This window comes from Artemia franciscana, chromosome 15 (assembly GCF_032884065.1).
Source record: "Artemia franciscana chromosome 15, ASM3288406v1, whole genome shotgun sequence".
Lineage (NCBI taxonomy): Eukaryota > Metazoa > Arthropoda > Branchiopoda > Anostraca > Artemiidae > Artemia > Artemia franciscana.
In genome coordinates, this window is record NC_088877.1 from 25,177,022 (window position 1) to 25,203,031 (window position 26,010).

Consider the following 26,010-nt stretch of genomic DNA (forward strand, 5'->3'; position numbering starts at 1 on the left):
CTTCACACCCTTCCAAGAATTTTTAACTTTCCTTGAATCTTTCTTTATGACCTTCCCCCAACTCATTCGGGTTACGAAATCCCAGTTTAGGGGAGGATGATGAATATGGGATTATTTTATGACTATGAACCCGATTAGTATCTTACATTAGAGAGAAAAAAACTTCTCAGTCAGTCCTCCACTGAACCCTAGCGTACCAGAAAGTACTTGATGGTTCACAAAACGAAGGAGCTACGATGATATCCCATGTGCCATGGACAACTGTTGGAGAGATGTGCATGTATTGATTAGGGATCCCAGATGCATCTAATTTATTTGAAGAATTCCATGTTGGGTAAAAATTGTAAAAACATTGCGTTAGACAATATATGTATATTATGTGTTTGCTTTCTTTTTTAGGAGGTTGAAACAGACCAATACCATAGCTTTTTGAAGCCTGAACTGGAAAGAGATGGATATCAGGGAATATTTTCGCCAAAATCACGAGCCAAAACAATGTCCGAATCAGACAGGAAATATGTTGATGGATGTGCAATCTTCTACCGAGTTGCCAAGTTAGTTAAATATAGCTTTTATTTCTAACTAGAATCATGCAGTCTTTTTAAGATAATAATCGCTATATAACGATACAAATGTTATTCTTAAATATGCTAATAAGAACGTAATAAGTGGTAAACTCTATATCTTTTCATAGCAAGTGAAACGTCGATTTAACGACATCCTGTTTGCCAACAATGGCTGTGGAGGATCCTTTTTTTATCCCTTAAAATTGTCGACTACACTCATTTTATCAGTGTTTTATATTTTATCAGTGAATGCAGTGAAACACTGTCGATATAAAACAAATTTAATTTACATAAAAACTGAGTTCTGATCGTGTGTTTCAAATAAATATAAATAAAATAAAATAAATATAAAACAAATAAAAATAAATAAATAAATGTTTCATATATATATATATATATATATATATATATATATATATATATATATATATATATATATATATATATATATATATATATATATATATATATATATATATATATATATATATATATATATATATATATATATATATATATATATATATATATATATATATATATATATATATATATATATATATATATATATATATATATATATATATATATATATATATATATATATATATATATATATATATATATATATATATATATATATATATATATATATATATATATATATATATATATATATATATATATATATATATATATATATATATATATATATATATATATATATATATATATATATATATATATATATATATATATATATATATATATATATATATATATATATATATATATATATATATATATATATATATATATATATATATATATATATATATATATATATATATATATATATATATATATATATATATATATATATATATATATATATATATATATATATATATATATATATATATATATATAGGGAAAATTAGAATAGGCTTGTTTTTTTCAAGTTTCATTTCAAGGAGTGGAGGACCAGAGCCATCCCCTAAATGGCAATGATCATTCAAAAGGACTTGAAGCTATAAGTCAAATTTTATGTATATATATATATATATATATATATATATATATATATACATATATATATATGTAAATATATATATATATATATATATATATAATATATATATATATATATATAGTGGTTATTTGAACAAAGGTAATTTTTAAAGACCTAAAAGATGCATTTAAGATAGTTTTGTTATCAATAGCTTTTTTTACAAGCAAAGGCGGTTTTAGGGGGGGGGGGCACTTGCCCCAGGTGCATGAATTTTAGCAGTAAAAGATTTCAAATAAATAGTGTATTACAATTTTTTCGTGATTTTTGAAACGTTATTTTTATTAAAATAAAATAGAAGGCAAGGTTGACAGTAAGTAAAAGCAAACTGAATCCGAAATTTTCATTTCTCCAATGTCTTGTCCTACATAAGTAAGAACAGTCAGATATAAATAAGTGAGCAGTTTTGTTCACAAATAAAATTTTTATTAAATCTGGCCCGCTATTTTTTGACGGGGGGGGGACAAATCAAGATTTGCCCTGTGCGCGAGAAGGACAACCGCCATTACAAGCCAGTAAAGGACAAATTATGCATTTTAGAAAAAATTATATATATATATATATATATATATATATATATATATATATATATATATATATATATATATATATATATATATATATATATATATATATATATATATATATATATATATATATATATATATATATATATATATATAGTGGTTATTTGAACAAAGGTAATTTTTAAAGACCTAAAAGATGCATTTAAGATAGTTTTGTTATCAATAGCTTTTTTTACAAGCAAAGGCGGTTTTAGGGGGGGGGGGGGCACTTGCCCCAGGTGCATGAATTTTAGCAGTAAAAGATTTCAAATAAATAGTGTATTACAATTTTTTCGTGATTTTTGAAACGTTATTTTTATTAAAATAAAATAGAAGGCAAGGTTGACAGTAAGTAAAAGCAAACTGAATCCGAAATTTTCATTTCTCCAATGTCTTGTCCTACATAAGTAAGAACAGTCAGATATAAATAAGTGAGCAGTTTTGTTCACAAATAAAATTTTTATTAAATCTGGCCCGCTATTTTTTGACGGGGGGGGGGACTAATCAAGATTTGCCCTGTGCGCGAGAAAGGACAACCGCCATTACAAGCCAGTAAAGGACAAATTATGCATTTTAGAAAAAATTAGAGCATCTAAATGTTTATAAGACCAGACTAAGGTACTGGAAAACTGATCCGACAAACTAGTCCAGACTGATCAGTTTCAAAGGATTTTGTATAGATCCGCACTAGATAATAATTGCAAGCATTTCTTTTGAATTACTGCAGCTGATTGGGTTCGCTGTGACTCAACTATCTAAAGAAGCTTGGGCGTATTGTGCCTTGTCTACCGGAATTGACCCTTTAATAAGAGTTGTAAAGATTGGCTTTAAAATTCAGTAGCAAATCGTTCAAATATTTAAACCAGAATCACTTTAATCTTGTAGAATGCATTTGACCAACGATACAGTAATCTGAACAAGATATCGACTTCGGGACTAGTTTTTAGTTCAAATAATGTTGCCAACCATGTTTTCACTTACCTAACCAGACGCTGGATTTCGGAGGCGATTAACTATTAGAGTTTTGGGAGTTTAATTACATTAAAATTACTGCAATACTGTTTTGAGTTTGTATGGTTACTAGAACTTCAAACAGAATATGAAGAATATTTCCAGTGTTTTCTGCATCATGTAAGTTCAAGTCCCTGAGCCCGCATGTCCTGACAGGTTTCGATGCCCAGACATAAGTCCAATAATCTGCTGTTCACATTTAAAACTTTGCTAATAGAAATTTTAGGCTGGAGTTTAGTTCTAGAGTTTTGAACTCAGCTTCCTGACAGCAAACCCTTCCAGTGATGAAGCTTCTTTTGTTGCCATATTTATCATTTCTGCTAAAAAGCAGGGTATGAATGTCTTGCTAGATCTCCATGCCTAAACAGGTGCCTGGCCGGTCAGACGTCCAAATTTAGACATGAAAGTCCACCTAGAGCTGCATGCCACCACTACATAAGAAATAGGCAGATGGAAGTACACATTTCAGTATAGCGTGCTTGCTACTATTTTTTAGAATTTCAGAATTTTTGCTGAGTTAAATTGAGGTTTTTGTTATTATTATTATTCTTTGTAGTATCGACGAATATTTTACTTTCACAAGGAATAGACCACAGTAAAAGGTACTAAAGGAAATTAAAGGTTAACATAAATTACAATAAAAGTTGTTTTTTTTTTTTTCCTTGAGAGGCATCTATCGTCCTTAGCCCTTCCTACAGCTACAACACTATTTGATATACTTTACCTTATGCCTTTGCAGTACATTTTCTCAGTTTGTATTGATAGTTTATTAGTCCACCGCCAAGCGAGGATGTACTCTGGAACTCCAATAAGAGATCCCGGATTTTCATAATTGTTTTTAGTTGACTTTTTCTGGCTATTTTTCTACCCCTCCCCCCCCCCCCCCCTCTTCAAACACGTTTCTGTCAATGTACTTATCAACCCACGATTATGTCTTGTTTTTGGTGTTTCCTTTTTTGTTATTTTATGATTTGTCAAGATAATTAATCTTTTAGATTTTCTTTGGTATCAGATCGACTTATTGAATTCAATCAGTTAGCAATGGCGAATGCTGAAGGTTCCGACGACATGTTAAATAGAGTCATGACCAAAGACAATATTGGACTTGCTGCCATTTTGGAAACGAACGAAGCCGCCTGGAGTAATGGTAACAATCTTTCATATCTAGAAATCAACATTTAGAACGAATCCAAGCCACAAGGTTGAAAACTTCATTGTTAGTATAATATTAGTACACTGGGACGTCACTTATAGAATGAGGGGGACCCCCCCTCAATTTTTTAGCCAGTAGGTAAAAACATTGTACTGGCTCATTATTTTTAATTTGGTAAATGTGCTGATGAAAAGATATGACGTAAAATCAATTAAAGAAGATCAGTGGCAGAAAAGGGTACAAAAGTATATATATATATATATATATATATATATATATATATATATATATATATATATATATATATATATATATATATATATATATATTTTATTTTCACAATCTTTGAGCCCGGCTGTTTCAGTTCAATATTTATGTGGGATCAATGTTTCCTCTGCAACACTGTCCCAAGTGTTTTTATGGAGGTTTCACATAGCTGATTTCAAGAGTGACAATGAGTGTATTTTAGAAATGTAAAGTCGTGGAAAATTCTACAGGGGCACTAATACATGCAAATGTAAGGAGGGGAGATTTCTTAACTTAAAAAATTAAGATACAAAAAACTGTATTCTTAAAATATATGGGGAGGCAAATTCGTTTTTTTTTTTTTTTTTTTTTTTTTTTTTTCAGTGAAAATACCAAAAGATTTACTTCTCAAATGTAGGGAGGGAAGGGGTAAAAAAAAACTGGGGAGCATTTGCCCCGCCTCCTGCCTCCCACAATTGGAGTCCCCGGTGCACTAAACGCTTCTACTTAGATGTTACTATCTTTCTTTACTTTAAGAATTAATGTTTTTATACAAAAAGAACGTTTTTTCTTATGAAGCTTTACAGATCTTCAAGGAGTTTGCTTTTAGATTCAACCCCTATGAAACTTTCTGCCGTAATCATTCTCCAAAACAAGTGCGGATCTGTAATAAGGGACAGTTATAATTCACATTAACTAAAGACACATAATTAATATGCCTACGCTCCTATTCCAACAAAATCGCTTACTAAAACAATGTTTTCATTTTTTAATCAAATTCAGCTATTTTGTTCTATGACAAAAAAGGTTTGGCGATGGAAATACCGTTATTTTTATTATAACTGATTGTAATAATTAATCATAATTTAGTTATAACTCCAGCTATATTTCAATCCATTTATTTCTAAATTCAGTTGCTTTATTCTAAGAAAAAAAGCTTTGGCGATGGAAGTTCATGACTCGCACATTTGGACTTTTTTTCAGTTTGTGTGCTGGTCTATATTGTCCGTTTCGGTTGGATATGAACCACTTTACTCCTGTAGTCGCTATATTTTTCTCTGCGGATTGGTTTCAAAAGGATTTTTTTCTTGAAACCTGCCAGTAGTTAAAAAAAATTTAATAGCCAAAGAAGAACGGCCCAAATATAAAGAACATTTTAGTAAGGAACATACTTATAAACTATTGTCAGTTGAAAATAGTCTAATTTTCTACATGATTTCATAAAAAAAAAGTTTGTTTCTTGTTGCATCGCTTAATATTTTATATTTCTTCGTTAGGCTATTATTAATAGGCTATTAGACTACTAGGTTATTATACTATTTTACTCAAGTTTTCATTCGTTCAGCAACACCTTTTTAAATCATACTTTTAGAGGGGTTAAGTTTAAAAGCTTTTCTAAACCTGTCCACATAATCGACAAACAGAATTGTCATTCTACCCCCCTGTCACTTTATTTGGTGAAACAAAAACTATTGAATAGTTCAAAAACTGTTTTGAAGAGCTAGTAGTCTGGAAAAATAAGTGTTAGATTTTGATTGGGGTAATGACGAAATCTAGGTATTTTGCATTGACTATCACAACTTTTAGTTATCTCATTTCATTCACTCCAAGTTTTATATACTAAAATGTTCACTGTCTTGTAGATAGAATTAAATGTTTGGTCAAAAATGTTTTGACTAGACAGCTCTTACCACTTTACCATTGACGTAAAAGTAATAAAAATAACTATTACTTCAGGTTTCCCAGCGGACTCAAAGCAGATTCATCAGCCTCTTGTTGTCTGCACAGCTCATATTCACTGGGATCCAGAATACTGTGATGTTAAATTGATTCAGACGATGATGCTTATGCATGAGCTGAAACAGTTTATGTTGGAAAGTGGCCGAAATCTCCGCAAAAGCCTTGACCCGTCCACCACTAGCTTCCTTCTCTGTGGTGATTTGAATTCACTGCCTGAATCAGGTGACATTCTTTGTGTATACTTAATCAAGGCTTTGATTGAAATCTTAGGGGGAATTTACTTAGTAAACGTGCGTGTGTGACTGTTGCATGTCTGTATAGAAAATGTGTGAGGTATAATTATTATGTATATTATGAAGTAATAATTGTTTTATAATTTCACACTGTCCAAATATTTTACCCCCCCCCCCCCCTCTAATGTGTAAATATATAGTCCAAATTATATATTTTGTGATATTTCATTTGGAATGAGCGTCAGAAAACAGGTATTATATTTTTATTATATAGATTGCATACTTAATGAAAACGGGTTCTACTTAGCTTCTATATACATTAAATACGTAATGGGAAATGCATATTTCCTTTCGGTTCTACTGAAACTCCAAGTAAACAGTGTCTATTAGAAAGTATACACTTAACAAACAAGTGTATCTGTTTGTAGTATTGACGTGGAGGCGGATTACCTTCTCAGAAAAGCTTTCTGTCCATTTTATAATCATTTTATAAACCAAATACATTTACATCGTTCTCTCTTTTATAATTTTATTCAATAAAATATTGCTGAGACTTTCAGGAATAGATATCAATGTATATAACTCTGTCAATCTGCATCTCGCTAAATCATTTCAGTAATGTTGGTTAATATGGTTATTATTTTTCTTTTTTTTGTTGATGCTATGACAATAAAAGTTCACATTTCAAAATAAGAATTGTTTTCACTAAAGCGCAAGTGACTTTCTGGTCTTTACACAGCATAAGGAGTGTTGGCCCTTCTACTGTTTATGGCAGTTTCTGTTCCTTTTAAGCTTTACTTATTATAATTTCTATTCATTTTGTGTTTCACTTATTATCAATAGTGATTTATGTTCGTTACATGCTTGAATTATTAATTGACTTTATTTCCGCTCGTCTTGGGTTTAATGCACTTCTTTACTTTTCTTTGAAAAATTTATTTTACTGAAAAAGTTTATTTTAGTTAATAATACCTAATAACAGACCAAACACATATTTATTAACAGCAGAATTGATAAAAGTTAACTCTGCAAGATGCCTTTGTGCGAAAAATGTGATCTAAAAAAGGTTCGAATACGATAAATTTTCTCGTAGTTCATGATTTCATTCTAAAGTCTCTAGATTTTGGCCATTTTTAATTCGTGAGTGTTTTTTTTTTTATAATATTATGCATAATCAAGCACTGCAAAGCATTTTCGAGCTAGGTGTGACTCCTTTCTCATACAAACAGGTATGTTCACATTGAAGGGACTTGTAACCTCCTCCAAAACTTGTAATAGACAATTTATTACATTTTCAACACAGTTCATACATCCCCCCCCCCCCCGATGTCTGGATAAGGTCCTATGTTATAGGTAAAGTTTGCTTATTTTGTTGGTTTGCATCCTTCTTCAGGCTTTTACCAATCAGCAGCTAGTTTAAGTAAAGAATAAACCCTAGACAATAGTAACGGAGAAATTTAAAGATACGTCTAAAGTAAATCTTTCAAGTGAAGGACAATCACCATTTATAGCTGATTTAGGAATGGAAACTCAATAGTTATCGGAGTAACGACTATTTGTTGCTCATTTCTGTTGTTTGTATCGGATGAATTTACTTACTAAAAATATCCTTTTTGCATTTGTCAAGTGTCTTTAGATTGATTAGGATTATCCTTCATCGTTTTAGTGCTTCTGATCTCTTTAAATTAACCTTAGTACTGAAAGTTTATTGTAATAATAAACCTATGGAAATTTCCAATAACAGCCTGAAATCACTAAAAGAAACATGGGTCGAATATAAATGAATGAATTGAATCGGATTGAAATGAAAACTGTATCAGCCAAATTGGCTAGGATTCTTTCTCTATTAGGTTGTCCTTAACAGGTAACCATAGAATTTAATGGACATTCAACAATCTTTAATCAGCGATAGGTCATATTTTGAATAGATGATGCTTTGACAATCCCATGTATCGCAATTTCTGAAGAATGAAAAAAGCTTCAAACCTTGTTTCTTACTAATCTCAGCGACGTCCCTAGTTGGAGTTACTGTAGCACAGTGGTGATGAGACTTTCCCTAGAAACAGAGGATTTGAGTTTAAAACGATCTGTGCTAGAAATCATTGCCCCATTGCAGGACCTCGGAACAAATTGAACCTATGCAAGTTTAAGATTTTTAGTTTATGATTTATTTTTATCAAAATAAAGATTGAGGTAATATGATGAAAATTTGTATGATGTTTATGTGATTGAACATTCATAATGTCTTGGGTCGATAAGTAAGTCATTCTGGATAACAATTGCTAAATTATTTCCTTCAAATTAAATAAGAATGTACGTCACCTGAAGCGATTGCATATTGCGAAGCGATGGTGCTGTGATAATCGCATATATCGGAATTTCTGAAGCCCGAAATGAGCAAAAAATTTATCACAACGGATCAAGTCCCGTTTTGATTTATTTCATTTGCTTCACTTTGAAATCTGTTGCCACATTGTGGGTTCGACTCCGTCCTTCCTCATAGCAAGAGATTATCTTAACCATTGCACTGTGATAATTCTGGGGTTATAAAATCATATTCCCAACAATTACGATGGTGAACTTTACAAGCAAATCTAACAGTTTGTGGTAGCAGACCCTAAATAAGGAGCGAGTCGGGCGCAATCATGGTGGCCGCACTTGCTAACACCTAGTATAATAGAACGAACTCTAGGTCATAGTAAGAGAAAATTTAAATATGTGTTTTGAATAAAGAAAAAAAGTGAGGAAGAATCGCCACTTGAAGTTTATACAGTTTATTCGGAATGGTAATATAATTGTTTTACAAGTTTATTGTGAAAACAAATTTATAGGAATTTCGGAAAATAGTCTGAAACTCCATGAAAATGGTTTTAGATCGAGATGAAAACTGCGCCACTAGAATGTCCATAGCCAAAAACTATCTTTAGAAGAATTACAGACCCCCAACTTGAATAATAAAGAAAACCATTGTTTTGCGTGGAAAGCAAAGATTTTTCTCCTTATTTTGTTCTCCTCACCCTTCTTTTATTTTTGGTCTTTAGTGTGTTGCTGAAACATCATTGAGAGATGTTTAAGAGCTCCTTTGAAAGGAAATCGCTACTTCTACTGTTAAGCAGCAAAAAGATTGTGTCACAGTAATGAGATTTTTTCTGCCATTTTATGCCACAAAACGACAATTTTCAATCAAATGGTACCAAAAAGCAATGAAGCGAAAGTTTTGAGATATTCAATAGAAAAGCCATATTTTGAGATTTCCAGTTTCAAAGGCAGTAATGCTGTGTTGTGGTGAATTCGTTCCTTAAGATGTATTCGGTCCATACTAAGTAAAGAGTTAATATAGACATTTATTTTAAACCTTCATAAAACTCAGTTTATCCATTTGAGGCTTGTTAAAATTATATACAGAGGTGTATAATTGTGCATTAGCTATTACGAAAAAGGGCTGGTCGATCTCTTTGCCCGTGGGGGGAGTTGGGTTAAAGCCTTAAAAGAGTGGTTCTATGCCCATATTTCCTAACTCTCAAAGAGCCTATTTTGGAATACCTTTGTAATATTGGTGCTGGAGGTAATAGCACCACTTTTATTGCAGAGAATCTTTCTCTGTCCAACAAGAAACATTATATTCACATGATTACCGACACAAATAGAGGGAAGGTCATCAGTGCCCCCAAGAAATTTCTCAAGGTGGGGGAGGGGGCAAGTGGTGCCAATAGGTTTCTTCATCGAGATTTGAATGGTAATATATCTCATGTTTCTATTTATATGCAATAGCCAATGGCTTCTTGTTCCTGGGGGCATTGTCTCTTTACTGCTGTTCATAAGAACATCCCTGTAAAAACATTTGTATAAAGAATTTGCCTTGAAACAAGTGGAAATAATGAAGCTGTAATTAATTTTTGATATTATATGTTAGCTAAGGCAACACGGTACCCCATAGAATAGAAATACATAGAATCTAATAGAATATCAAGAAAGGGAAAGAATCAAAAACAAAGACATAACAATTGAAGGAATAAAAAGAGCGAATGAGTAGGAAATTGTGGGTCAAAATCTTCTCGGTACATTAATTAAGCATTAAAGAATGCTTAATTTATGTATAATCAATACAGGCATTAGGCCTATATTGAAGAATGACCTATGGATGATGAGATTCTGTTGAATGTTCACCATCCTTCATGGTTGCCCCTTTGGGGGTAAAATAGAAAACTGTAGAAGAAAATAGTATAAAAATTTACATTTCCATCGCAGAGGGCCTAGAATGATGTCTTTTAACCGCTTGCAGTCCCATTGCCCAGTAGTAAACCGTTCGTCTCATCTGGAAACGCAGGCTCAAATTTTCTGGAGGCAACGGCAAGCTACATCGTTTCCGTGCCTACCCAAAAACGTCTATTTGTTTTTCTATAATGGTCTTAAGTTTTCAGATTTCCCTTTTGTTTTTGCCTGCCATAAATTTCAGCAAATCTGCGTCGTATATTCAACGATTTTGGTTTCTCAAATAAGGATTTAACCTCTAACTTAATAGTTTAAACAACTTCGTCTAAGTTTTCTTTGCGGTATGATTTCGAATTTGGCTTTTTTTAGATATTGTACCCCCACCACTAAAAATCCAGAGTTAACACATCGCTGTGGAAAGAGGAAGAAAAGATTAACACTATTGACGAATCACTTGATGTGGCAGCCTTGAACATGGTATGATGCAAAACTATTTGTAGTCCATGTGTGTACTTTTCAAATTGCTCAGGTATTAATATGATAATTGATTACTAAATCTGACTTGCTCCAATTACCCATCCAGTCAGATTTAGTATTATTCAAACCACCTCTTTTCTGTTTTTTTAAATCATGCAACTTTTGTTCTTTGTTGCAGGGGTTTACGACTTCCTAACAGAAAATCGGATATTAATGAACCATCCAGACTTCAAGGACTTTGGGTACAAATCTTGCCTGCAGAAAGTGTCACATTCTCATAAGAACTCTGAATACACGCATGCATTTAAGTTGGCGTCTGCCTATACAACTGACATCATGCCTTTTACGAATTACACGTAAGTTATATAGCGGAAATGGTGGACCTTCTAAATTATCTGGGCCACGTGATTTTGAATGGGAATTCACTTTAAGGCCCGCTGTCAAGTGGTTTCCCCTACCAGGTATATTAAATATAGAAACAAAATTAAAAGAAAGGCACCAGTTATTTTGTACAAGAGAATGTTAAAACTTGAGTGTTGTGGGAACCCTTTTTGAAGGAAAAGCAATATAATTTAAAGATACATAGACTAAGTAAGTCATGATAGGGTTTCAAATCGTATAAGTAGCCAACCTCGAACATATTCCTCAGTAAATCAAACGCGTTGGAAATAAATTTTGTTTTCACTGTCTAAATAAAATATTAGTTCTTTTTTTCAATTACTGCTTTCTATATTTAATATAGCCAGACGGTATAGTCTTAAAAGCTATTTATAGTTAACTTTCTCTAGTATAAAGACAGGTTTTTCTGAGTGGAAAGTTTTCTGTTGTTTGCCCATAATAACTCCTAGAGTGATTATGGAAGAGTCAACATTCAGAAAATTTGTATTCCAAACGATTCAGTACCATGTTTTTAATATCGGAGATTAAAAAGTATCTACTGGGTCTGAAAACGGAATATCGTATTTAGAACCCTGAACTATCGGAATTAACGGGAGGTAGTCATTGCGCTCTAGTATACCTAAGGACCCAAAGAGGAGGCCGAATTAAAGGAGACTTCTCGTAGAAATAATTATTCAGGTTTCGTATTTTAAAGTGTCTTAATGTAATATACGTTTCAAGTCTAAAATATCCCAAAAAAAATGTTTATATCTCTGCAGCATTTCTAAGTTTTAAGAAATATTGAAAAAGTTTTCCATGTTTTCTCACTGCTGTGTTTAAAGTGGTTTTATATGCGACCAAAATATGTAGATTTCTGTCCATGGATTATTATTTATGGTTGATTGTGTATGGCTATGCTGTTTGACCTATGTGATTGTATGGATGAGTAGGGTTAAGGCCTTAGTCAAGTACTTATCTACATTAATCACTAATGTAGGAAAACAGTCTTCCTTTTCTCCTTTTTTCTTCCTTTTTTTATGTTTGTTTGTGCTGTTGCATTGGTGATTTCTCTTTTCATTATATGATTGTCCAATATAAGTTTTGACTTCAAAATGGAGGCATCATTCGTATCAATTGCGAAAAATAGTGGAACTTTTTAGTCTTGTTAAGGTAGACTGCTTCGAAATGTATGTGCATAAATAGACTGTTTGTTAGGTGTTTTTCTGCTGTTATTGTTTTAACCGTCAATATTAAACATAGTGTGTGTAAACTTTTTAGAATTCCTCAACTACTTCGTCTGAAACTGTGATCCTGGCACATCGGTGGTGACTTGAATGCAAAAAGCCCCACTTACTTGAACTTGCAGTATGACTAAGCGTTTTCCGCCTTACCTGGCATCTGAAAATCAGATATTTCGTGCGAATTTGTTTTTGCTCTAAGCTCCCCATACTCACGGGGCAAGGACCAAAAAGCCCCATTTAACTATCCAATATTCCTACTGATGTAAAAGATAAGGAATTGGAAGACTTCATCTTGAGTAGTTCTTTAATAGTTTCAAATAGCTTAAACTTGTTCACTTGTGACAGAATTCACTCTCGTCCTGATTTAACCTACCAGTTATGCGGAAAATTGGCCTGCAGTTTCTTTTAATGACAAAAGATAAACAAGTCGTCTTTGAATGCTAGTGAACATGACCCAAACATCAGTTCTAAGTTGAATTACGACAAAACCTATTTGAGTTGCCTTTAGTGTTATTTTGTTGGATGTTATTGGCGATACTTGTTGTATGTTCTTGTCATCTCAGCTTGAAATGAACCAATCCACAAAGTCTCTCATAGCTTCAATACATAAAGTTACGTCCCAATGCTCCCCTCTATACACTGTCAATGTCAAGAGATATTTTCGGTTATGGACTGAAGAGCTAATTGTTCTGAGAAGAGAATGCCACCATCTACAGCGATTAAGAAGATGGACTCCGGTTAGTGATAGGTAATGTCAAACTATTCCAAAAATATCAAAAGCCAAATTGGGCGACTAGAAAAACTTTCTATAAACCTAACGTGGTTCTGATACCTGGCATACGATACGGAACATACAAGTCTAATATTGGGGTATCACAACCATCTCGCATAAAGAAAGGTAACGACCCATATACTAATTCAGTGCAAGAAGCAGGAGAAAAAGTATTCTCTTAGGTGGTTTATTGTGACTCTCATATTACTTATTAGAATGGGTTTGGCAAATCAATAATCTAGCCGCCTCCTTAGTGTTGCCAGATCGACTTGGGATCTCAAACTACTCTTTATAAAGCATTACTGAAACTACTATTTTGTATGCTGCAACTGCACTATAGATTACAGCAGTTAGAAAAATGTGTGTAAGGAAAGCTCTATTTGCAGCTCAAATGGCCTCCTCGATTTTAATTTCGAATCTTTAGAACAGCTCCAAATGAGGTTATACTTGCCATTGCTGGTGTACTCGCAACTGATTATAGAGTTATTGAAATAACCTTGTTGTGTTATATTACCAAACATCGTCCCATTGTCTAGGTTATCTTTTCACCCCTCGCATTTTTACTATTTCTTCTTTCTGCGTATCGTAAGCCAAATAATTAATACTGTTCTCTCTATTGTAGTTCTTCGTGCCGTTGTGATCAAATAAGTTTACCATAATTGGTATACTAGATTTTAAAATTCTGTCAGTGTCTGAATAAAAAAAAATCTTAATAAAGATGACTCTGCGTCTCTTAGAATATTAACCCCTCCCCTTACTTAGTACAGCGTATATTTGGTTCTAGCCCCCTAAATAATTTCTTACACTTAATCAGAGAAACTACGACTCCACTCCAAATCGTTGCCATCTCTTCCACTACGGCCTCGTAGACCGAAAACCATTCTGTATTCAAAAAAATTTGGTGCTAAACTAGTGGGAACAAACCATCTACAATCAAATTTTGAATCAGCGTAAATGAGTCCTTTGCTTTAACTGCCACATCAATATCATGTGCAAATAGAATCGGATGACTTGTTCTCCTGCAAGCATCATGGAACATCATCAATATACGTTAGGAATAAAAACGGACCTAACATAGAACCTTGTGGGACACCAATATCATCTAGGTTATATAAACCTTACAACTGACCACAAGATCCACACGATCTGACGACTACAAAGATATGATTTTATTATTCCTAGTCCCCATCCTCGTTTGGTGAAGAAATTTGATTTTATCTAAAAAGGTAGAAATTTTTACTTTAAGAATGGTTTCCAATTCTTTGGACAATGGAGATACAATCACAAATGGCCGATTCTTGTTTACATTAGGTTTATTTCTTCTTATTTTTATGTAATGGCACCACACTCATCCTTTTCATTCTATTAGGAAATGTACCTGAACAGGTACATGTATCAGTTAAATGAAGAAGTAGTTCAAGAATTACACTGGTATTATTTTTAACAAATTAGTGGAAAGTTCATCATTAGATTTTTTTATCCGCTTAGATTATCAATAATGCTTAGATCCAGTTGGAGCATCTGGAGAAGAAGCAGTCGATATGCGTCATTTAAAGTCTCAATCTACTGCATATGACGATGTTAGAACTTACGAAGATAGTTGTGATAACATTTGATTCTATTAAAAATTCAAGGATTTTTGGCTTCATTTTTTTATGTAATGAATTTGTCATTTGAGTCATTACACAGTTATGGCTTTGCTTTTAACGCTCAACATTTCACTGAAGGTCATGAAATGCCCGTGAATTGCACATTGAAGCTGTAGGCTAGTTCGTTATGTATAAAAATGTTCATTGCGCTTTTTTCGAGAAAATGAATCAAAAGTATCGTTTATATGAAAAACATGATTTTTGTGTCGAGTAGTCCATTATAAATTGATTTCAGCTTATTTATTTAAAAAGTGGAATTTTGCGTAGATGTGTTTCAGTATGAAAATTTCAATTGTAACTAATTATAGATGTGTTCAGTCCTCTTAGGCTATATCTCTTTTTGATTGAGCTCCTTGTGTAGCTTGTGATTTTTAGTTAACTACAAAAAATGTACATGAGAAATCAAAAAGAAAATCGACGATATTGCACTCAAAAATTATTGTGAAGGTTATATGCAAAGAAAGTAACCACAAACTGAATTAAAAACTTAACATTGGAAAGGGGAGAAATAAATACAACTGAAAATAATTCTAAAGACCCACAATTGTATATATTCTTGATTTTTGTTGGTTTGTTTTTTTCCTAAATAGACTTCTCTCCTCAAGTGGACTGAAAACCTTTGTGGATGATGGTAGGATAATTAAGAATAAGTTTCTTCGTTCTTTTTTTTCAAAATTATCATTTTCGTTTTTATTTTGAATTTACAGTTACGACTTCAAGGGAATGATTGACTACATTTTTTATTCGAGAGCCAGCATGCATCCACTTGGCTTACTTGGAGGAATCGACACGGAATGGTTTCGTGAAAATAAAATTCTTGGCTGTCCTCATCCTCATATACCCTCAGGTCTGTTCGTCTTTTATCTTTTTCTTCCCTTCCCATTTTTTTCCATTAAAACGTCATAATAAAAAAGTGTTGATCAGAAAAGAATAAATAAAACTGTGATTAAAAAGCACTTTAGTCGAAGCATAATGTTCGTACGAATTTCGTGAGTAGGAACGAGTTAACACATGTTAAGAAGAGCTAAAGCATTTTATATTCTTTTAGTGTTCTGTATGTAAAATATATATCATATATATATATATATATATATATATATATATATATATATATATATATATATATATATATATATATATATATATATATATATATATATATATATATATATATATATATATTGAGTTAAATTGTTGATTTTGATTTAAAATCAAGTATTTGTGGGCATTAAGCCATGGCTAATTGTAGAAATAGCAATGGATGATATATAATATATGTATGTTACCCTTAATGTCCAAAATCTGGTTAATGTCGATAATCACTAGAATGTCCATATATATATATATATATATATATATATATATATATATATATATATATATATATATATATATATATATATATATATATATATATATATATATATATATATATATATATATATATATATTGAGTTAAATTGTTGATTTTGATTTAAAATCAAGTATTTGTGGGCATTAAGCCATGGCTAATTGTAGAAATAGCAATGGATGATATATAATATATGTATGTTACCTTAATGTCCAAAATCTGGTTAATGTCGATAATCACTAGAATGTCCATATATATAAATATATATATATATATACATTTTATTTGATTTTGTTACCGTGAATGTCCAAAATCTGGTTAAGGTCGACATTCATCGGTGAAATGTCCGAAATTTCTTTTACTTTGCTTGGTTTGAATTAGATTTATGAGTCAGATTTTTCAGTCTTATGCAAGCTATGAAGGTAAAAGTTAAAGCTAGGTCAGATTAAATTAGTTTAGGTAAGTTAAATTTGGTTATAAATATAAAAAATGGGTTAAAAACATAACCTAAGCTAACCCATCCTAACCGAACCTAATCAAAACCTAACCTGTCATGAGCAAACCTTGCATTAAACGGAAAAAATTGACTGGCAACGCTGACTAAATCCAAGGAGAAAATGTGTTTCGGACATTCACGGTATATATATATATATATATATATATATATATATATATATATATATATATATATATATATATATATATATATATATATATATATATATATATATATATTTTTTTTTTCTTCAGATCCCGTATCTATAATTTTTTTAGCCATTTTGAAGTTATCTTTATGTTGAATGTAATTCGTGATTTTAATGCGACAAGACTGGTCAGCATGAAGCTGTTTTCTTCATTCTTGATAAGCAATTTTTTTAATTCGTTTGGCCAAGCGCTAAGGTTATACCACCTATTTTCCTGTAGTGTCTCCATTCTGAATCGAGGGTTTTAGCTTTATTTTATGATTTATTTCATGAAAACTATTACAAATCAATCTTGCGCAAGACATGAATTGAACATGTATAAATAGAACCAGCTATATATAAGTTTTTTCAGGGTGTTTTTGAAATTATCACTAACAATTTGTTGAAAATAAATGGATTTTTGATTATATTTCTTGGTAGCTACAGGAATATGTAAAATTTATATTTTGCGCAATATAAAGATTCCAAAGCTCAGAACTGAAGTACCAACATCTTGAAAAATTTCCAAGGAGTAGCAGCCTGTTACACTGAATGCAAATACGAATATTTGCAGCTCTTTCAACTTTACAAAAATTCCATCAGCAAGAACCTCTGAAAAAATATATGTAGCTCTTAGTACAAACTAGTCACTAATTATAATTCCAACAACAACAGTGCTTCATCTGATTCAACACTACCTATAAAGTAAAATCGAGCTTTTAGGTTATTTGCCCAAAGAGAAGGTGGCGTGAAAGTTAGTTTAGTCTTTGTGGCTGCTTAGAAAGGTCATTAGATTGCTGAGGATTCAGTACCCCTTCCAAATCTTTGCCTTGGCTATTTTTATGTTGAGTCATATTCTGTGAAATCAAGGAGCTAGAATCACCCCTAAAAAAAAAAAAAAAAAAAATCAAATTGTGATTCATAGGCAATTACTCGGGTTGGAGCCTTCAGAACCGAGCTTTCCATAATTTCCAAACTTCCCCACAAAAATATTGCCTCACCCACATCAAAATATTGCCTTTTTGAAACTAGGAGTGACTCTTCTCATGCTTACAGGTGGTACCGCATCCAGGAGGCCCGGCCTCATCCCAAAACTTTGAGTAGACAATTTCTGATACTTTCAATATAATTCACACATTTCTTACCTCCCGCCTCCATCCCCCCAAATCAATCCTTATATACGCACTTAGAATAGAGGTAACTGTGCGCAGTAGTTGTGGCGCATGTGGTTCACTAAAATTCAATTTTTAACTGTGTGTCCTTGCATAACCTAGTGATTACTAATTGAGCCATTCCTGGGACAGGATGAAGTATTGCCACTTTTCAACTTGCTGATGTATTTTTTCGTACTTGCTGTAAATTCGTTGAAAGCTGAACTAGTTCAGCTTGATAATTTACAATAATTGGCGCAGTAGTTGTGCGTAATTTTGATTTTATCCACAAGAGAGTGGTTACCATGTGACGCATCATAGCTATCTATTTATGACGAGGGAATGATCAATCTTATCTGTTTTTGACATCTAAGTCTTCTTTCAGTCTAGCCCCCCCCCCCCCCACATCCAAAGGCCAATATGCCAATGAGTATGCCCTTATATCACTTTTTTGGGGGGTCTAGCCCCCCCCTTACCAAGAATAATTCCTGAGTATGCCCCTCCCTTGTATATATGTTATGGACGTATATAATCATTATCTCAAGATAAATTTTCAGATATAAATTTTACGATTTATTTTAGATCACTTTCCATTGCTCGTCGAATTTGAGATGGATTCGTCAAATCAGTCAGGAATCAACAACAGTCTGATCATACCCAGACGGTAGTCTCTGCTCAAACCCACAAACTTTCATAAGAAAAGAAACAAAAAAAAACGAATTCCGACGTCCATTTTTTGTACGATAGGGAGATGAAATTGGTCCTCTTTTATAACTGAGTGTTAACATCTTAAGTGCAACTGTGTATACTAAACCCAACCTGACATCAGAAGGCGAGCGAATCTCGACAAGTCTCCTCTCTCCTTTTTTCAATAATTGTGATATTCTGTATGTGTTGCAACTTGTAGTGTGTTTTGATAAGTCAATTTAATTAGGTTTTTAATTTTAGATTTATTTTTTAATTGTGTCACCTTAAAATGAAAGAAACACTCACGAGCTGTATATTCCCTCCTTTGTACTATATAATTCTTGTCTCTCCCTCTTCATTTGATGAAAAACGATAGTTACTGTTATCATCATGAAATTTCTACTGCTTCTGCCATTCTTTGAATTTGTACCATTTAAATTGTAAAAAATTTTGGTTTAGAAGCAAAATGCTTGGAATGTAAAAAGGTATTAGTTTTCAGTACAAACCGCAGAATTATCAGTTTTATAAATAACCGTAAAAATCATTTTATCTAATAAGACATCTAAAAGTTTAAAACTATTCTTTTTAGATTCCCCCCGCTCTTTAAATATAATAAATTTCTATAATTATTATGACGGAAATACCAACTTGTTTATTAATAATATTATTTCTGTCTTTTTCATGTAAGCATGGAACCATGACGTAATTGTTTTGTCCTTTTCAGTTTCTATTTTCCCTTGGAAACTTAAACTGAAGGAATTAGAAAGGAAAAGGAAGTCTTTTTCCTTAGTTTTTGCTCTTGGTCTGAAGAAAACCTATTGATTTATAAGTCAGAATCAACTGAAAATGATATATATATATATATATATATATATATATATATATATATATATATATATATATATATATATATAATTTGTTTTGCTTAAATAACTGGTAAGATTTATGTTACCTAAATCAAAATATCATTTAAGTCAGTATCAAGGATGATGGGTCATGCAAATACGGGAGAGACAGCTTTGGGAATAGCAAAAGTGATCCAAAAGGGTTCGTTCCTCCTCTGGGAATGCAAGTTTGTATTACATCTGTCAAACGAAGAATCTATGCCCCCCCCCCCAGTCTCCATTACAAAATTCTGGTTCTCTCCCCTCTTCCAAAATAAGATATTGTCCACGCCCATTGCTGCTATATCCCTTGGAGCTGAAAACTAATACCTCTGTCGGAGGTAATGAAGCTAACATGCTCAGTATAATGTCATTACTTGCTAAAATAGAAAAAGAAAATTAGTCTGGCTCTTTTGTATTTTTTATTAGATTATTATTTTTTAGAGATTAAGAACTGTGAACCAGTATCCCCGACAAGGCAATCCCTAGCCTTCACTAGCGTTTCTGCGATTCGAATTTGTAAAAATAATCTTATTCAAACAAAATTACGTAGTATTGTATTCGTACTCATGCTATAACCAACATTATTATTGTTACTTTTTTGTGGCGAATAATGCGTTGTTGTTTTCTTTTTTTGAATCAGTCATCTTGGTATAGTTTTGCAATTTACTTCGTTGTTAATGCTGAAAGTCTACGAGTGTTGTTGAACAAAAAATATCCTGGCTTGTTCTCTTAAACTTTTTATAGGGCTCGTCTTCATTTTTATAATTTTCTAAACTGTGACAGGAATTTTTCGTTTGAAATCTGTTTATAATTGTGCATAAACGAAATTATTGGGTTGTTAACACTGCAACTTCCAAAAATTGTATCTTATTGTGTATACCGTAAAAATTTAGTGCAATTTTTTGTGTTGTATTGAGTCTGAGCTTCGAAGACCTCGATATTTCAAGGTCACTTGTATCTAACCGTAACTGGGTTACCCATGCTTTCTCCTTAGAGAGTAACCACCAAGGAGTTTTATGGTAATAGACTTCCTAGAAAGCATAATGTGAAATGTTTCAAATTTATGAAGTTAAGAGGATTCCCAGTGCTATTAAAGAAAAAAAATTCAATGATAAAAAAAAACTGCTCCTTTCCGCGAAAAATGTTTATGTTTGTTTTGCAGTATCTCATCTAAAATCAATGGTCGATTACTTAATTTATTAATTTAACTTTTTCATTTTTTTTTCAGTCTAACAAAAAATATTTCTACAGATCTTTAGCTAGTTGTGGATCCATCGTCAGAGATTCAAGTAAATGTGGGTACCAACTCTCTCATTGCGTTTTTAACTGTCGTCAGTCGTCACTATCAATCGTAGTCACATTATTGGATGGAAAAATACTAAAATCTTTTGGTGGTTCCTATCCTTCTCCTTCAGTGAAATATCTTGTGTAGTGTATTTAGTTACTTATAGATTTAGCTCAAACTAAATGAGGGGTGGTTCGGGATTTATTATTAAGACACAAAATAATAACTAAATAACTTTCTTTGTATGATTTTGCGAGGGAGAAATTTGGACAATGAAGATGATATAATTTATTAGTATTGTTTCTATAAAATCCAGGTTCTGGTTTGACGTTGACTATGAATAAAATTGTAGACTAGAGCTCAATCGGGGGTGGCAGAATGCGAAATTAAAAATGATTGTCTGCTGCAAATATTCAAAAAAAAATTTAACGGGGACTTAATTAGCTTAATTAATCTTACTCAATATCGTTTCAATTCTGACTGATTATTTTCATGATATTCTCACCAAATTTTTAAGTTATGTTGCTCCTTCTAATCAGTCTCTAAGCTTATACAAGAATACATCTGTTATATGTTATTGTTGTCGTTTTTTCTAGCAATATGGCAACCTATGCTAGGTAAGGGCCTAAACTCAATCTAATTCTTGCTGATCTTTAGTTGACCCTGGAAGTAACTGAGTCAAGAACTCATTTACAGAGGTGTAATTTTCTATTCTAAGCTGAGTAAAATCCTGTCAAAATTACCCGGAGAGTTGTTACCAGCATGGTTATTCCAAACTTGTTTTTTTACGAATAATGTGCTGGGAATGGCTTCAGTTTTGAGTCGCACCCTATACATAAGTAAGGTCATGTTATGATAATGGGGTGAATAAATCTCAAGAAGAGAGCCTAGTAGAAGGACCACTTTGTAAACCACAGTCAAGGGTGGATTTAGAGCAAAATCTTGGGGGAGACCCAATGTGACAAGGGCGCCAATGAGCAAAATTTCGGGGGGGGGGGGGGGTTCGATGCGACAAAGGTGCCAATAATTGACCAAATTGACAAATTTATTCTAAAAAAGAGTAAAAAAGAAGAAAAACCATAATAAGAGGGCGCCAGAAAAATCTTGGGGGAGGGGGTCAGGGAACCTCCTTGGATCTGCCAGTGACCACAGTTACACTTAATTCAGTTATTCTTATTAAATTTAATTTACTCCGTTTGCTTAGTTGGCGATAGTTACCTAATATAAAATATACTAAGCAGTTCTATTTTAACATATTTTCTCAAAAATTAAATCGAATCCAATCAATATACACTCATAAGAAGAAGTAATGAAAATTCTGCGAGAATAAGAAAATTATTCTTCAGATTGTCATCAAAATAGAATTATTTTCATTAATTACATACGCCTCACTGCGTAAATGTAAATGTTTTTGCAAGATTTATGCACTGATGTTACCATCTTGTTTCATGCTCTGTCGTATTTATTCTTTATCTTCAGTATACATATGTGATGTTTTATGAAGGGTAGCAAGGTACCTTAGTTTTGAAGCCAAAACTGCCAACAGTTAATTTTTTTTTCTTTTTTTTGGTATAAAATGTTGGACTTGTAATTAGGTCTAGGAGGGGACTTGGCATATCACAATTAATAATTGTAAAACGTCTTATTAAGCTTTAAGTTGCTGTTTTTTGTAATGTTCAAATTTTCTGATCCAGCAATGATAGCAGTATTATCGAAAATATGTCCCCGTGTTTTCTTTTTATAAACTTCTTTCTTATATTAAGTACGTTTTTAATAAGAATGGCCAAAACGGAACCCCAGAAATTATGTTAATAGTTTCCAAAAACCGAATTTTGACTGTAAATATTAAAAGTCACTGTTTATGGGAAGTAGCTTAAAGCGATAAGAATTGATTGAAAAGTTAGTACTTATTGAAAACTTCAAATAGATGTTGTCGGATCATTAGGGTGGTTCGTCTGGCCAACCGTGTGACAGCAAAAATTCTTACTTAAAAAAAAATTAGAAGGAGGGGACTGGTTGGAGAATATTCCCAAATGCACCAAAGACCGAGATTTTTAACAGTTTTTGTGGGGTTTAAATCCCCCCTCTACATATATCACTTTATAAACAACTAATATTGGAGTAGTTTGGTTCGGTTTTGTATTCCCTGTTGCATTTTAAACTTCAGGAAAATAGAGGTCACAGAATAAAATACGTAATTTTCTCTCTGGGCAGGTCTTCTAATAGAAATTTTACTTCGTTTTTTTTTTTTTTTTTTTTTTTTTTTTGTCTGGGTGCTGGATAAGAAATTGTATTTAGTGCTGTTTGTATGCTCATATTAACTTTTAAATTTTGGGTTTTTAATCCTAGTTGTATTTTAAAATACTTTTGAACTTGTAATGATCACCTTTATCAGGCAATATCGTGCATCCCACATCAGAAATGTTGTAGTTGACTTTTTACCTGTCATTCTTTTCTCCTATTGATTAATCCTTTATTTCAAAATGTATGATACTCAAGAAGAGCTCTTAATTAAGCTAATTTTACTACCTGAAGGCACGTAAATAAGCAAAAAAGTATTTAATGGAAGTAAAATAATCATAACTACGAGAGCGTCACGAATATTACAAGAAATCATGGGAGGATATCTAAAAATCATTTCCAATTTTAGCTGGCCTGTATCACAAGTTACTCCTCTTCCTCCTCCCTCTGTGTGTACGTGTCTCCCCGGAGTAATGCTTCTTGTTTAAATAATTTTTTTTCTATCTCTTCGCTATAGCTTGACTTAAGACCACTAGTTTTTTTATCGCCTTGCGCCGTTTGGTACGGTCGGTAGATTGGAACTTCGGCGCTCGCATGACGTCATTCCAATTTATCTTTTCTGGCCTTTTTTTTACAGTCAATAAACATTCTTATGGCTCCTATATTATTCTGAAAATGAATGCTTTCTCCGTTCTTTGCTTTTTTTTTTTTTTTGTGTTAGTTTGTCTTTTTTTGAAATTCACATTAAAATAAAGTCTGAGAATCGAGGCAGAAGCCTGGATTTAATACCAAAGAATTGTTTACTGTATTCTAACGCATATAAAAAGTAATTACTCATTTCTGAATCCTCTGGTTTGATAAATTGCCGGGTAAGGTTTTCCTTTCTTTTGTCTTTTTTTTTCTTGAATGATCAAATTCATAGGTGTCGTAAAAGGAATTGTTGTTTGTGACTATCTTGTTTCGATGGTTTTAATATCCCTAACGCAAGAGCTGGTTTATTTCAGCTTAAGCTTCATTTGGAATAGTCGCAACTCTTTGTATTAACAATTATTATAACTGGTATTGTATTATTACTAATTTTATAATAACTTTTAATTATATGTCTGTTTGAGACTTTAAATGCATGTTTTAACTTGCCTTTATTGTTTTCTTGGTTTCCTATCCTTGATACTCAAATTTCCGATATTTTAAATGAATTAAAAGAATTTTTCTTAGCAGGGGGAAGGACTTCTGATACATCAAGATGTCCGCTATTATTCTGAAATATGTACCCTGTAGAAAGGGTTATTAAATGATAAGATAGAAACCAAGTAATATTACTAGTTATACTCCCCACCCCTGTTGAAACAGTGCTTGGGAGTGAATATGGAGGGATTGCTCCATCGAAACAGGACTAAGTCATAGAGCCAAGTGTGTGTTTTAGTTATTTCGTTGTTTGAAATTTCTTGTGCCCTGTTCTGCAGCACATTGGAAGAGATAAACGGGTTCTTTTGTGTCCTTGCTTCCCTTGCTGTACCAATATCACAGTACAAATTGTGTCTGTCTCCAAATTTGAATGGAAAGACGGTGACATTTGACAAAAACGTCATCTGTCATACCAATTCATCTACGTTTATGTGCGGGTCATTGTAATTTATATCAATGGCTAATAAATTACTCGCGTTTAATATCATTTGTCTTTTTGTATTTTCATCACAACAGGAGTTCGCCCAGAATCCCAGATTTTGGAAGGCAGTATTGGAAGCAATGCCTCCAAGGTATTTATTTGAAATACGTTAGCTATGTGATTAAAATTTCAGGAATGGACGTACATCCTCAATTATGATTAGGAATAGTGTGTCTTCCAACCTGTCTTCACAATTTTGGATTTTATAAGTAAAGAAAGATGGACAGATCTTTCCAGAAAGTAGGTTGGTGCATGGTGACATACAGATGTTCTCAAAAGCAACAATCTCCCTTGATCTGATTAGAAAACTACTCGGAGTGAGAAAGCACCATTCTTACGTTGTCGTATACATAGCAAACGAAAAGTTTTTCAACTATGAACTAACCGCAAGGGGGTCAAAATGCTCAAGTTGTACCATTGATATTTCAAGCGGGTTTGGTTCTGACGTTTTTTGCAAAAAAAAAATGAAATTTGGGCGCCGTTTTGTCTTAACTATCTTTTTTTCGAAAAGTTAGTGCGGAAATGTAGTACCTTTAATTTTGCTCATGGAATGCGGCCATGATCTCTTTCATTTTTTCAAGAACGGAGAGTTTCTTCTTAAACAGTTGTGACGATTTCACGAAAATATAGGGGGTGTGGAAGGGTTTCTTTTCCTCTTTGTAAAACGAAAACACCAAAAGTGGGTATGTTTCAAAATCTATGCGGGCAATTGGCTCTTCACACCCCAAAACGTTATCGCCTCTATA

The 26,010-nt window shown here is 32.5% G+C and overlaps 1 protein-coding gene across 1 annotated transcript; it reads left to right on the top strand.

Annotated features, from left to right (window-relative positions):
- The first annotated feature begins 405 nt into the window (after positions 1–405).
- Positions 406–25,265, top strand: LOC136036245 (CCR4-NOT transcription complex subunit 6-like). Its single transcript, XM_065718357.1, has 6 exons — positions 406–554; positions 4,208–4,359; positions 6,349–6,573; positions 11,452–11,629; positions 16,021–16,160; positions 19,081–25,265. Exons 1-6 carry the CDS (start codon positions 496–498, stop codon positions 19,164–19,166), a joined length of 840 nt encoding a protein of 279 aa, XP_065574429.1. The 5' UTR covers positions 406–495; the 3' UTR covers positions 19,167–25,265.
- Positions 25,266–26,010: the final 745 nt, after the last annotated feature.

What these genes read in the sequence shown, in the direction of transcription:
- LOC136036245 (XM_065718357.1), top strand. Translation starts at nt 496, where the DNA reads ATGTCCGAATCAGACAGGAAATATGTTGATGGATGTGCAATCTTCTAC. An exon ending in ATCTTCTACCGAGTTGCCAA is followed by an intron (nt 555 to 4,207) that starts GTTAGTTAAATA and finishes TTAATCTTTTAG; the next exon opens with ATTTTCTTTGGTATCAGATC. An exon ending in ATGCCTTTTACGAATTACAC is followed by an intron (nt 11,630 to 16,020) that starts GTAAGTTATATA and finishes TTGAATTTACAG; the next exon opens with TTACGACTTCAAGGGAATGA.